General features: G+C 37.3%; 1 protein-coding gene across 2 annotated transcripts in view; it reads left to right on the top strand.

Annotated features, from left to right (window-relative positions):
* The window catches only part of LOC142349206 (uncharacterized), a 75,724-nt gene that overhangs the window by 38,920 nt on the left and 22,884 nt on the right, over window positions 1–13,920 (top strand). For both annotated transcript variants that reach the window (XM_075400619.1, XM_075400618.1), the window contains exons 3-4: window positions 6,152–6,502; window positions 6,854–7,324. In XM_075400619.1, the coding sequence (XP_075256734.1) occupies window positions 6,152–6,502; window positions 6,854–7,324 (822 nt within the window). The remainder of the gene's footprint in view (window positions 1–6,151; window positions 6,503–6,853; window positions 7,325–13,920) is intronic.

Raw genomic sequence — 13,920 nt, 5'->3', positions numbered from 1 at the left:
ATGTATCCACCAGCGGTAATTAAGCCTTTATGCTATTAAGCCTTTGAGCTCACTAATCTGCAAATATGCGATTCACAGAAAGTGTTTTGGAGACTTATGGTGTGAAGGGCGGTTCTTAAGAGGTTAAAAAGAACCCCCCTCTGTTGCCCCAGCCCCCCGTTGCAGCCCACCCCACACAGCCTTTATGGGGTAGAATTATGTAAACTATCTGCCTCCTTATTCTGTGCATGGCAGTCCAGAATTTCATATTTTTTCTTTGGTTCTTTGCTGCCGGTTTACTGTTATGGGTTTTGTCTTGTTTTTGTCCTGAGGCATTCAGTTTTTCAATCGACTTCTGAATACGAGCAATTCAGAATTGAAAGCAGCAGAACTTATTGGTGGAGAACTACTGAAAGTCGTCAGAATTTGTCTAGGAAAAAAATTTTTAAAAATTTAATAACTATAGAGGTCTTTAATGAAACCCTGAGTTATTCCACCAAAACCCGTTGATGCAGACTACAAATGAACAACAGGCCTTTCGGCTGATTTGAGTAATTAGATCTATGATCGAGGTTCGACCAGGCTGTAAGAATCCTGTGATGACAGGTCGAGCTCATCGTATTTCTTGTTTGATTCTGAATCATTTTGTGGACTTGTTCAGACCCTAAGTGTTTGGTTGTTGGATTTGCAGAAATAATCTGAACGAAGTCACCCAGTTTTGCAGATGATGAAATTAGTAATTTTAATTTAAGTTGCTATTGATTCGCTGCATTGATTACATTGCAGCTAGACGTTCTCGCCCAGTAAGTTGTAATTTTGATAATGCTACAAGATATAAAAAGATCTCCCAACTGTGGTGTAAACCTAATTATTTGAAAGAATTAAGTTTTCCTCTTACTTAGGCCTGCAACTTGTGGTTAGAGCTCTTAAACTGGATGTTTTCAACTCTTTGTTGAAAGTGACGCTGATCCAATTTGGAAAATGCACGTTGTTTTCCACTTCAGTAGACGATATCAAACTCATAGCAGACACTGTGACTGAAACGCTTCACGGTTCTTATTCAATTTGCATATGGATATATTGACAAAGTTGAGTTTAATTATAGAAGATAGTTACGCACTTAGTGCATTCACTATTCATTTTTCGATTAGTCTCGTTTAATTGCATCAGTTGAAGTCTTTCGTCGTATTTCTTTCTGCGTAGCTGTGGAGCTCGAATAATTTGAATATGGACGAGAACATTTTTGGAAGCTAGTGAACGAGTCTTGGAAACGATCTGTTTGAAAGATATGGTAAGTAAGATCCATTTGTTGTTCGGTATAAATTTAAGCATGAGTGACATTTTTCTGCCAAAATATTTCCTTATTAGGAGGTTTTTCAAGGCGTTGCTGTAACAATTTTCCAGATGTTATAATGGACTAGCGTTTTTTCGTTGTTGCTCTGTCCTCTGTGAAATAATTGATTCAATTATTGTTTTTCTCCTAGTTCCAATGTTATAAATTTTTCATTAAAGAGGAAGGCCCAGCTTTACTTTGAGGTTGATTTTTACGTTGAACCCTTATTACCATTGTTTATCAAAGCACAGATAAATGTTCACGGAAAACAAATTCGGAAGTTATAGTGGATGTAAGTGTTTGTTGACATGTAAGACCTGAGAAATCTCGCACCATCTTTTTTTCAAATGGTGGCATCTGTACATATCCCGTGTAGCGAAGAGGTTAATGTGATCGCCCCTCAACTGAGAGGTCGCGGGTTTGAACCCCTTCCCAGTTAACTCTTTTCATAATCCTTAGTTTTTTTTCCAGAAAACAACATCTGTTTTATAGCTCGAAACTGTTAGCTGAGCGGATATATTGCTGTGTTTGTGGTATTTTTGTTTCGTCGTCTGACGCTCTTTTCGTTTTATATTTGTTCACAACGCAAAGCATAAGCTTTCAATTTTTCTAAATGACTTGTTCCTCTCACCATCGGCATTTGCACGCTTGACGTCATTTTTCACTCACCCTAGCAAAAGTTTATAGGTCTTGATCATTTTAGATTTTGATCTTATGTGACTTACCTCACTCAATAAAATTACATCAGAACTTAAGTTCAATTTGAGTTAGTGTAGGGTGAATCGAATTTATGTTTGTAATAAATGTCCCTAATAAAACGGCTTCTGCTGAGTGAATTCTAACGAGCCTGATTAATTTATCGCTGAATGATTTTTGTTAGTTTTTTGAGCCATGTCGATTACTTTTCCATTTTATATCTGTTTCTTTTTCTATCTGTATTATACGGCATGCAAGTCAATTTCGCAGCTATTGTAAACTTGCTGGTCTTTTTTATGCAAAATTTTTGCTTGAGCGTTTTGACTTTCGACTGATTTTTGTGCCTTTGACGTTTTCGTTCTGCTTCATCTAAAATTCTCTCGTTCAGAAATGCGAGCAGTTTAAATCAAGTGGCGGCAGTTCACTGCTAAAATTTAAATGAAAATTGCGCCGAAATTAGTGTAATTTTTTTCAACTAGTGAAATTTTTTTAGTGGTTATGATTACCCAATTACGCCATTTGAAGCATTCATTGGGGAATTTAGTTACTTTACCTCCCTCCCCCTCACACTTAAGCAGGCTGTAATAGATTCGAGCTCCCGCTAAACTTTCGAGAGCAGTTTTTCAACGTTATCTGTTTGTGATTAATTGCTCTCAAACGAAGTTTGTAGCAATTATATTAGTCCTGTCGGTCTTTTTTTATGCGATTTTTCGCTTGACTGATTTTTCGTCCAACGTTTTTGACTTTTCGTCCTCAAAAATGGGATAAACAGGTAGCGCCCAGCGGGAATTAAGTGCTCTTAGAGCCTTTCAGCTTTGTTTCTGCTCAAATTGTTTTGGAGATTTATACTTATGGTGTGAAGGGTGGTGTTCTTAGAGGTCGAAGACACACCAATTGTTGACCCCCTTATTATTGCCCCTACCGCCCCCCTTTGCGGTGTTGACCCCCCACCCCACTGTTGCCCCCACCACACCCCTCCCATTTAGCCTCCAGTGCAACCCCCGTGGCTTCGCTCGAACAACCGATCGCTAAAAACACGCAATTTTATACTAATTTTTACAATTTTTTTCAAGCTTTTTGAAAATTGTCATTTTTTGAGTTTTTCAGCCCTAGGTGTCAAGTAACTTCCTCTAGTGTTTTATAATGGGTTACTGCATAGTTTCTTGTGGTAGTAGAATGGCTTTAGCGTTTTAACATCACGAATTTTAGCATTTTTAAAAAAAAAAATTGCAATTTTTTCAATTTCGTCAATTTTGACATCTATTGTCATTATTAAGGTTTTTCAGCCTAACAGAAAATCTCCGTTAGGTTTTGATAATAAGTTACTGGAAAATGTTTTATGGCCTCGGATTAGGTTTCAACTTTTATCACCAATTTAGCTGTTTTTTTTTAAATTTTTTGTCATTTTAGCAAATTTTGTAATTTTTTGTTTAGGTTTTTCTAGCCTCAAGAGCCACATAGCCTCCTCTAGGGTTTGATTGTAGGCTACTACATAGCTTCTAGATGTATTGGAATGTTCTTCAAGATTATGATATGAGCAAATTTAAAAAAGATTTGCAATTTTTTCAAGTTTTATGAATCTTTTTGAATTTTTTAATCATTTTTTCCGGCACCAGGGTCTTAGGGACCTACTCCAAGGTTTGATGATAAACTGTAGCATAGTTCTTGGAGTTAATGGAATGGTTATCAATATTTTAATGACTCCAGCTTTAGCAATTTTTTGATAAATTTTGATTTTATTTTTTTTTTTTCAAATTTTCGGAAAATTATTATCTTGTTCCAAGTTAACGGATCTTTATGAGCCAGTGAATCTATTTCAAGCTTGAAATAGAGATTCTGGATAGTCTCATGAGATGATTAAATGGTTTTGGAGATTTTAATATCTTGATTTTTAGCAAGATTTTGTTAAAATTTGCTATTGTTTTCAAAATTTTTAAACATTTTTGTACTTTTCTGAAAAATAGTTTTGAACATTTTCACTGCGAAATCTGGAAGCTTCTCTTTTAAATTTTGCTATATTTTGCAAATTTTTAAACTATCAGTTTTTTTATTTATTTGCTAACAAGGCTAGAAAACTAAAAGTTGCAGAATCGAGTCAAGCTAAAGCTGGCCTCACTATACCGTGGCTTGCTAATGACGAAGTCAAACGCTCGTCGGTCGTTTGAGAGCAATTCGCTCGACGTTAGTCGGTTGTGTTCTATTCCTTTGCAATTCAAATGAGGTAATGTGAATCAGACGTGGCTCTTTGTGAATCCGATGGCTATACTAACTTTTCTTTGAGAATCGGCTGCTGTCAACTACAGTTCAAAAGGCTTTGTGAGTGAGTTGAGATAATCATTATGAATCATTTTCAAAGCATTATTTTTTTGTTCCTTAAATCTTTGTAGCATCGGAAAGTAATTTCTTTCTATCGTTCTATCAATATTTTACAACATGCAAGGTTGTTTTACAGCTATTTCTATAGTCTGCCGGCTTTTTCATGGTTTTGTAGGCAGATTTAGCTGTGTTAGTGAAAATAAAGTTAATTCTCTGCGTAAAAAATGGCAATTTGGAAACGGTGAACTGACAAAACAGTCCCAGACAAAATAGTCCAAGACAAAACAATCCCAAATAATAAAGTGTTCCCAGACAAAGCAGTAGCAGAAAAATAAACTCTTAGTCAAAAGGAAAGCAGACTAAACAGTCCCAAATAGCAAATGTTCCCAGACAAAATAGTCCGAAGAAAGCAGACAAAACAGGAAAATAAATAAGTCCCAGAAGTAAAAAATGCTATAGATTTGTAAAACGTGACCGCAATAACTTTAATTTGTGGAAATTTCGTGGAGATCCGAGTCAAAGAATTTACCATTTCTTTACCTCTGACTAATTTTAGGAAAAGTTCTCGGTTCCAAATTGTTCGCAAATGCTTCTTATGTGGTCTATCAGAGATTGAGCTCAGCATTTAGGACATGATATTTTAATCTTTAGTTATTTTTAAAATGGAGACTTTTCTAAGTGTGCTGACTAATGTTATGTCGAAATATTGCATATTCGGAGCAATAGAAATAAAGTAAAGTGAATTTAAATTTTATATTTACACCACTGTATGCGTTGGGTTGTTATTTGCCATGAGTCCGCCAAGGTGTATTATATGAAGGCTGTTCTATATTGATGTGTGTGACATGAACAAGTTGTTTTTCAAGTGAATTTTTAGTTGCTCTCAGCTGGTGAGCGCTGAAGTTTTTCGAGACCCCCTGTAGTCTCGCTGTTTTTCGTCACACGCAAATACATTTAGTCAAACGGCTTTTTGTGTGAAAAAGTGGTTTTAAGCTGAAACTTTGACGTAATGTTAATTCTATCTTGCGCCTATTGCTCCTACCATTACTGTTATTTTCGAAAGCGCCGAATATACTGACACCCATATAAGTCATTCAAATAAGTGATTCAAAGGTCTAAACTACCTTACATGTATTAATCATCCCGTTATCTGGTCAAATTTTGTCTTTCTAATTATGTGTCATTAATTATGTCATTTAATTAAAGCTAACAACATAGGTTTAGAGCAATTCCACGCATTAATCAGCTATGGTCGGTATGTTGCAATTAAATAATCTATGTAAGCAAGAATGCTGGACTTCAAAAAATGGCTTCTTTTCATTTTTATTGGCGATAACTAGGCGTGTTGAAGTACTGTACCATATTTGGAAAGTACAATTTTGGTAAGTTTAACCGAATATAAGAATAGGTAAGTTTGCGCGTTGCTGTTAAGTGCTAGTCCTTGACTCTTGATCGTTTTTACTGATTTAATGGCGCAAAAAAATCTTTATTAGCAGGCAATTCAATTAGTAGCTGTTTGAAGGCATTAGAATTAACAATACTATTTTTGTTGGCTCTTTTATATAAATTTTATCGAGCGATGAACTTTTCTCGGTCTGCTCTTTGAACTATTGCCTTGAATGCTTATGACATTGGTTCATGTGCTCTATGCTTGCATGATATTTTAATCAGCATTTAAATCTAGTCTGGTGATTTGTCTGTTCAATGAATTACCGTACTTGAGCATCGTATATCAACCAGTTATTTGTTATGCATTGTGAGAGAGAAAGAGAAAGTATAAATTAGTATAAATTCAAATTTGAGTTGGTATTAATCAAACCGTTTCAGACGAAGCTGCTGCGTTTGCTTTGCAACGGAGTATAAATTTGGACACTGAAAGTGAAACCCTGAGTAGCTCAAACTTCACGCCTGTTTATTCTCTGAGCGGGCGAAAATCATCGACAACTGGAGTTGAGCGAAGTGCGTCTGCTGAAAATTTCACGCCTATATTGTCTTCGCTGCTTACGTCATCAGTTTGTTCATCGCCGGGATTTGAACCTACTTCCGCCACCAAAATCTGTTCAACCGAACTGCAGCAGGCGGTCGTCAGCATTGCGGAAACTTCATCAAATATTCTGTCTGTTCATGACGATCTGCAGTTAGATGGTTTAGAGGACAATGACTTGACCTCAATTCATGGTAACAATTTGGCTTAATTTTAACTATTTGATAGCTCCTAAATTTTTTGTGGGCTGTGAAAACAGAAAATTTTCAATTGCTTGTTGTTTAAATGTCGAACTGTGACTATGTTGGCGCCGTTTTGCCGCGATAGACATAAATTTTAAGTGAAGGACTTATATATTTTAATTATTAATTAAATGATCTGTTTTCAAAATTTTGAATTATTTATTAGTACAAACTAGTTGCAAAGTTACAGGTTGTCACAGGTAAAGCGCTCCACCTCTTAAACCTGTCCTTTAACATGAAAGTTTTTAAATTATTCATGAATTTATTCTTATTGTTCCCTAGAAATTGTTAATTATTTTTTAGACCATTCACTGGAAACATTTGGAGAATCTAGTGAACGAAAGGACTCTATATGTTTCTTTACAGACGTTAAGTCTGAGCCAAGTAGCGTTTCTTCCGAGTCTGTAACAAGGCGAACATCAAGTACGTCCGACGCGAACCCCGTGGTATCAAGAATTTCTTCCGAAGATTCCAGTATGACTATAACGTCCACTCATCCTTCACAAACAGTGTACGCTCTCAATGGGCAGACCATCCAAACACTTCACCAAAACCAGCATCACTTGGGACAACCACACACCCATCATCAGCCCTATGACAATTTGACCTCATTGTATAATTTTGACCCTGTGATCTCCTCGGACCACCACCATCAAGTGTACAGACACCAGTATAGTGTTGGGGTAAACAGCACTGGGGTTCCCATGGTTGTGCCAGGTACTGTGTCTGGCAGTGGAAGCACAGTGGCAATGGGATCACCTGAAAATTCTCAAGGTAAAGTTACTTTCTAACGAAGTTTTGTAGTTAATAACAATGTTTCTTGTTAATTGCTCTCAAACGAAGTTTTTTTCAGTTAAAATAGTCATGTTGTTACTTCTTTAGTTCAATTTTTCGTCTGACCTATCTAAATGGCCACTTGGTTTTCCGTTTCCAGAAGTGGGATAAATTGGTAAATCCCGAGGGAATTATTTTCGGAGCAGTTGTCTCTGAGCTTTAATAATTGATCTCGAACGAATTTTTAAGCAGTTATTGTAGACATGTATTTTCATGAAAATTTTTTGCTTGACTGTTTAATAGCCGCCCTCATCATCTCAGCCGGCTATTATAGCGCTCCTATTTTTTTTTATAGCTGCGAAGCTGTAAGCTGAGCGTAGCTATATTGCGGTGCTCTTGATTTTTTTTTTGTTTCGTCGTCTGACGCTTCATTTTCGTTTTACATTTGTTCTAGAACATTCTGTCTCGTCACTGCTTAAATGGCTTTTTCGCGCTTGATTTCACGCTTTCTGCGTGACCTAAATTGCGGTTATTCAGAAACAGAATCTGTTCCTAAAACAAATTTGATCGTAAGAAAACAGATTGTATGGTCCGACAGCCGAGTGGTTAAGGCGACTGGCTGTTAATCCGGAGATCGCCGGTTCGAGACGCGACAGGGAAACTTTTTTTGCACCCAAAACAACCTTTGAAATAAACTTGTAAGTTTTATAGGTGGCGGCGATAACTATTATCAACTCACTTCTGTATCTTTTTCCATCTGTATTTTACGGCACGCAAGTCTATTTCGCAGCTATTCCGGCAATCTGCCGGCTATGTTTTTTACTTCGTCGAATAAAAAAATGTTTCGCTTTACCTCATTTTGCCGCCTTTTCAACATTTTGCGTGAAATCTTTTTGACTTCTCTAGGCTAGTATCTCTCTTCTCTCATTCTGCTAAAAGTGATTTTGAACATCAGTTGCTCAGCAAAGCAATTCAAAATGAACAGAGTTAGTACAAAAATGGATGTCAGAAATAGAAACGGGATAAACCCATAAAGCCCAATTTTAGATGCCCGCTATTTGAACGTCGTTCCTATAAGTCTTATTTACCATCTCTAATGCTTATTGTTATTGATAGTAGCCCCTGTAGCCTCTCTCTAAGAAACAGAAGTATGTTCAACTACGAAATGCCATCAAAATAAATCGGACTTAAAAAATGTTTTTGTACAAAAATCTTTTTTTTTTTCAATATCTTCTGTTATTTCAATCCCAATCATGCTTATTGGAATCAACGGCGGCTATTTTCCGGCAATCTGCCGGGTATGTTTTATCTTTTCCGGTGACTTTTACGCCCTCAACTTTTTGCGTCGTCTAAATTTCTCACTCAACTATTTTGAGCAGATGAACTGAAGTGGCGGTAGTTTACTAACTGTAAGTCAAATGAAAATTTAGCCAAATTTGGTGTTATTTTCCCGTTAAATCTTGATGTTCGTAAAGAGTAGCCTCTAATGATGACAATTGAAGCACCTTTCAAACTGGTGGGACATACCATAGGTCAGCACGAGGACACTGCACAGAAATTCGACTCGCTGTCCCGTTTCCGACAGTGGAATAGTAAACCTCTTCCTTTCCTATGCTTCGGTTTTCTCTGTATTTACCGTTTCTATTGGTTTTTCGATCAGCTTTGAGTCCTTTTTTGAGCGAAGACTATTTTCATTGAGCGTTCTTGCCAATGGTTGTTTCAGAGTTGCAGCTTGTGAAGATAACTTTTTCTCAGATATTTTATCTGTTTTTCTTATCAAATAAGGCTTTTTTCATGTTAATTTCACTGTTATTGTTTCAAAATGATTAGTTTAAATAATCAGGAGATTATCTTTGTTTAGTGCGATGTTCACTTAAGTTTTAGTGAATATTGACTTCAAATTGGGAAACCCAATCTTTTTCAAGATCTGGTGACTTGTTTTCGATTTTTCATGTCAATGAGACGTTCCTATGCCTCAGTTTATTTTTATCGGGAGTGGTAATTTTTATCACACTGGAGTAGTACAGAGGGAGAATGGGATATCAAGTGAAAACTCGATTAGGCGAACGGAATTTTCTGTTGCCATTAGGCGAAATTCGTGAACCAAATTGTTATGGAAATTAAGCGAATAGAATTTGAAACACTTAAGAGCTTCTTGAAAATCCTTGTCAATAGCCGCCTCAGCTTCTCAGCCGGCTATTATAGCGCTCCTATTTTTTTCCAATTCAAAGAATTTGAATTGTATTGGGGCGCTGTCTTTTTTTAGATCTGTTCACACATTTTGATCACGCGGAAACAGGAAATGGAGCGAAAAAGCGAGCTGTTTCAAATTTTAAAGTAGAGTGAGAAAACGGTGTTTGAACAAGAATTCGCTTTCTCACTAGTGGTTTTTGGTTCACATGCGGCAATTTCGCTTTGATTTTTACTGTTTTTTCAATTTTTCGGATTGGAATTTTTTCTAAATGGTTTTCCCAGTCCATTCTTAGTTCATTCTAGGCCTAGTTGTTTTTGTTTGAACGAAATTTCTTTTCCTGCTAGTGTTTTATTGTTCAAATGCTTCATTTTAACATTGATTTTCTGTTTTTTTCTTTTTTTCTCATTTTTTGAAATGGTTTTCCCAATTCACTCATAATCCGTTCTAGGTCTAGTTTTTTCTTTAGTCAGTAAAAATTCTTTGAATTGTACGTCAGGACCTCTCCTGCTATGTTTTTTACTTCGTCGGATTAAAATTTTTCGCTTTACCTTAACAGCTTGCTCAGCATTTTTTGACTTCTCTTTTTGACTTCTCTAGGCTAGGAGACTCTTCTCTGATTTTGCTAAGTGTTTTTAGACAGCAGTTGCTCAGCAAAGCAATTCAAAATGAACAGAGTCAGTTTTAAAAAACTAAATCAGAAATGGAAACGGGATAAACCCATCAAGACCAGTTTTAGATGCCCGTTACTCGAACTTGGTTCTTTTAAGTCTTAGTTACCATCTCTAATGCTTATTGGTGTTAATACTAGACCCTCTGTCTTCTCAAAACGAGTCTGTTCAACAACGGATTGACATTTAAAAAATTTGCACTTAAAAATTGTTTTTCTACAAAAATCGTTTCCCATTTTTTCTCTTCTTTCAATCCAAATCGTGGTTATGGGAATCAACGGCGGCTGTTTTCTGGCAATCTGCCGTTTGTAAAGGCTGATCTCCTATGAAAGACAGCCTTGCCTCTTCTAGGTGTTCTTCGAAAAAATTAGCTGAGTAGGACACAAGCTTGTTTCGACGCTGAAGTTGTTTAGGTATTTCTTCCTCTAGATGATGAAGTCTGTTGGTAGAGGATCTTTAGTTTGTCGGGTCGATCAGAAACTTTACTTCTTCCACTAAATCTAGGAACTTCGTCTCGTAATTGTCAGCTGTTGGTTGAAGCTGTTGTGTTCGAATTGTCAATGCTGTTCGCTTTTGCTTTGCTTTTTTTCCTTTAAGCAGGGTTCGAACTTCAATTTCGTTATTGAAATGCTCTTCTGTTTGCCTCGATGGCGTCGAGGTGTTGATTCGTTCGATTGTCTTTGGTGGGTGCCTTCGGCACTCTTCATCAGATTGGAAGGCAGTTTGCCTTCCACTGTCCGGGTCGGCTTTACTATCGGCACTCTCCTATCAAAGACAAGGAAAACTTTACACCGCTCAGTTTGTGTCAGCAGTTTCAAATCTTTCCGTATTTTTCGTTTTTGCAGTTATTTTTTGTGAACTGTTTTATCCGCTATACTGTCGAAGAGCATTGCATTAATCGATGCTCAATATGTTCAAATACCCATTTGTTCAGCTGGGCTGTTTCGAATTGCTTTGCATCAATTAAGCAAAAATTTGTGTTTCTAAATTGGCTTCAATGACCACCAATATCAAATCTATGCAAGGCTTCGTTAAAGCCAGCAAGAATAACTGACTATTTGCTTTGCACAAAGTTTCTCTTACTTAAGAACTTTGTTCCTCAGAAAGAAAGTTTTGAGAATATCAAAATTAGTCGTCTTTTCAACAAGTCGAAGTTAGTTTAAACTGTACAATCAATAATATGATCTACAGAAACAAGACACGATGACAAATAATTTACCGTTCAAGAAAGTGCGCTTCAATACGCGCTGCAATTCAGTATAATAAGTGAAATTTAACGAGTTTCCACTGATTTATGGTAGTTTTCAAGCTCCTTTTATGTTCCTAGTCACGTGTTTTACATGTCAAAACTGAATCTCTGATTGGTTGTAGATAAAGATGTCGACTGAATGTAAACACTTTTCCATAACGTCAGTTTTTCAGTGTAAAGTTGATGCACGGGGAGTTTGTCAACCATGTAGAAATTTTGTCGAACATTCTGTATCAATAACAAGTTGGTTCGCAAACCAATCGCAAAGAATTTGATGCAATATAGTTAAGTCGTTACATTGTTTTGCTGGGTGATGGGAGAGTTCGAGTTTTTGTTTCACTAAATATATGCCGATTGCGTACTAATAGCAGTTACTAAATATAAATGGTGACGAAATTGAACAAATTAATATGGCTTCATAAATATTGCATTAAATTTCGCTGGTCATTCTATTCTAACTATACTGCTTGATTCGACCTTTAATTTATTTTTTTAGCGTGAAGCGTAGCCTCAACATCGCCGGTCCTGTGTTCCATAGTAAAAGTATCTTTTCCTGATAGTACAGGTGCGAGCTTTACTACTGGTCTCTTGTAAACTCCGTCGTTCGTCCGAACTATCGCTGATCGAATCACACTTCCAGACCCATTGATGGTCTCCGTCACCGAACTAGTTTATATAAACCCTGATTGCTGTCATCGATCAATCCAACGAGATTGCTTTCTGTAAGGGTTTCATTTGCTGCAGGTCGCCATTTTTGCCGGTTAACGTTGGCAATTATTCGTTACGAAATCTGTACCAAATGAGATATCAATAGGCTTGAGTTTGTCGAAAGAGCTTTCGATGATCAAAAATTCTCTCATTCTTCCTTTCTCTCATAGTTAGACAAGTGGACAGACAACATTATCGCTTCTCGTTCCTTCGCCCAATCTCACAATGAAAGGGACAAAGAGTCAACTCCAACATTTGTAGAAGCTGTTGAAGCATCCAACCGCTCTTTGAGTAGATCGGCCATTGCTGGTGTTATCTTTTGTGCTCTACCTTTTCTGCAGGTAATACAATTGCTCTTGATTGATATTAGGGCGTTTCGTATGCCTTGGTTCCACATCTTTCTAAACAATGTTTCTTACATACTCAGTGCCCTCGAGTTGATTGTCCTTGTGCTCGTTTCGCAAGAATAATTCAACCGCATGATTTATCCAATGTAGCAATATGGGATGCTTTGCGTTGAAGTCCACTTGCTCTGGCCATCCGCTTGCTGTTCGCTTTAATCAGGACGGGCTAGTGAGCCGCTAAATTGAGTTCTACAATGTTGATTGCCGTAGTGCTAATATCCGCTGAGTTGTTGATACCGCTCACATATTTCCACCGTGAAATATCAGTTGTATACAGCTTCTCAGCTACTCGATTGACCACAAACACTTGTTGCTTACAATGAGAACAGTATATCCACTGCATTACTGTAGTTGAGTCTCAACCAAAAACTGCAGTTATTTATCTTCATTTCATGTTCCTTGACCGTCTGTTCTTTCAACCTCACTTCCATGACTGCCGCTTGTAATTTCAGTCGTGGTATTGAAAGATGTCTCATCGGGGCAATTCTTCGCTTTCCAATGACGAATGCTAAGTCAGCTGAGAATTCTTTGCGTTGCAAACGTAAATAGGCCACACACATTGGGTCTTCAGATGCGTCAGCAAACACGTGAAATTTGGTTCTATCCCTCTCTGTGCTGAATCATCTTCTATCGATGATTGTTTCAGCTATAATTGGAAGTTGTTCTTTCATCTCAGGAATTCTGCTTCTTCACCAGGCTCCACTTCGGGGTCCCGATGTCCATTTTTAGTGCAGATGCCTTTCAGAAGTCGTCTCATGTGAATACTGAACGGAGCAGACAATCTGATCGGGTCAAATACTGAAGATACCAGTGACAGAATCTTCCTCTGGGTTATGAGTGCCTCAACTTTCTTGTTCGTACCTCTGCACATTTGACTCTCATCAGTTACTGTCCATTGTAGTCCAAGCACTGACGATACCTCTATTGGGTTCCACTTCGACTTGCTTCGTATTGCTGATTGACTTCGAGTCTTCTGCGATGCTTCGTTAACTGCTTCGTTGTTGATTATCTACTTCTCCAGTTCAAATCCATGTTGTGGGAGAAGAGGTTGTAGTTGATTGCGGACTTCAATTGCTTCTTCACAGGTTTCTACTGATTTAATGAAATAGTCCATGTAAAAGTTGTTTTACACTGCCTTTGCTGCTGTTGGATACATTTTTCCATCAACAAGTACCACTCGCGTTAGAGCGTAAATTGCAGAAGTTGGAGAACTCTTAGCTCCAAATACATGACGATGATATTCGTATATTTTAACGGGTTCGTTAGTTAGACGCCATAGAATCCTCAAGCAACTTTACCCTGTTCGTGAACTTGCTTTTGTAGAAACATCGATTCGATGTCAGCTGTCAGGGCTATTGGTCTTTCACGAAATC

Source organism: Convolutriloba macropyga, chromosome 11 (assembly GCF_964194025.1).
Source record: "Convolutriloba macropyga chromosome 11, txConMacr16.3, whole genome shotgun sequence".
Classification (NCBI taxonomy): Eukaryota; Metazoa; Xenacoelomorpha; order Acoela; family Convolutidae; genus Convolutriloba; species Convolutriloba macropyga.
This window is presented reverse-complemented; position numbering and strand designations above follow the sequence as displayed.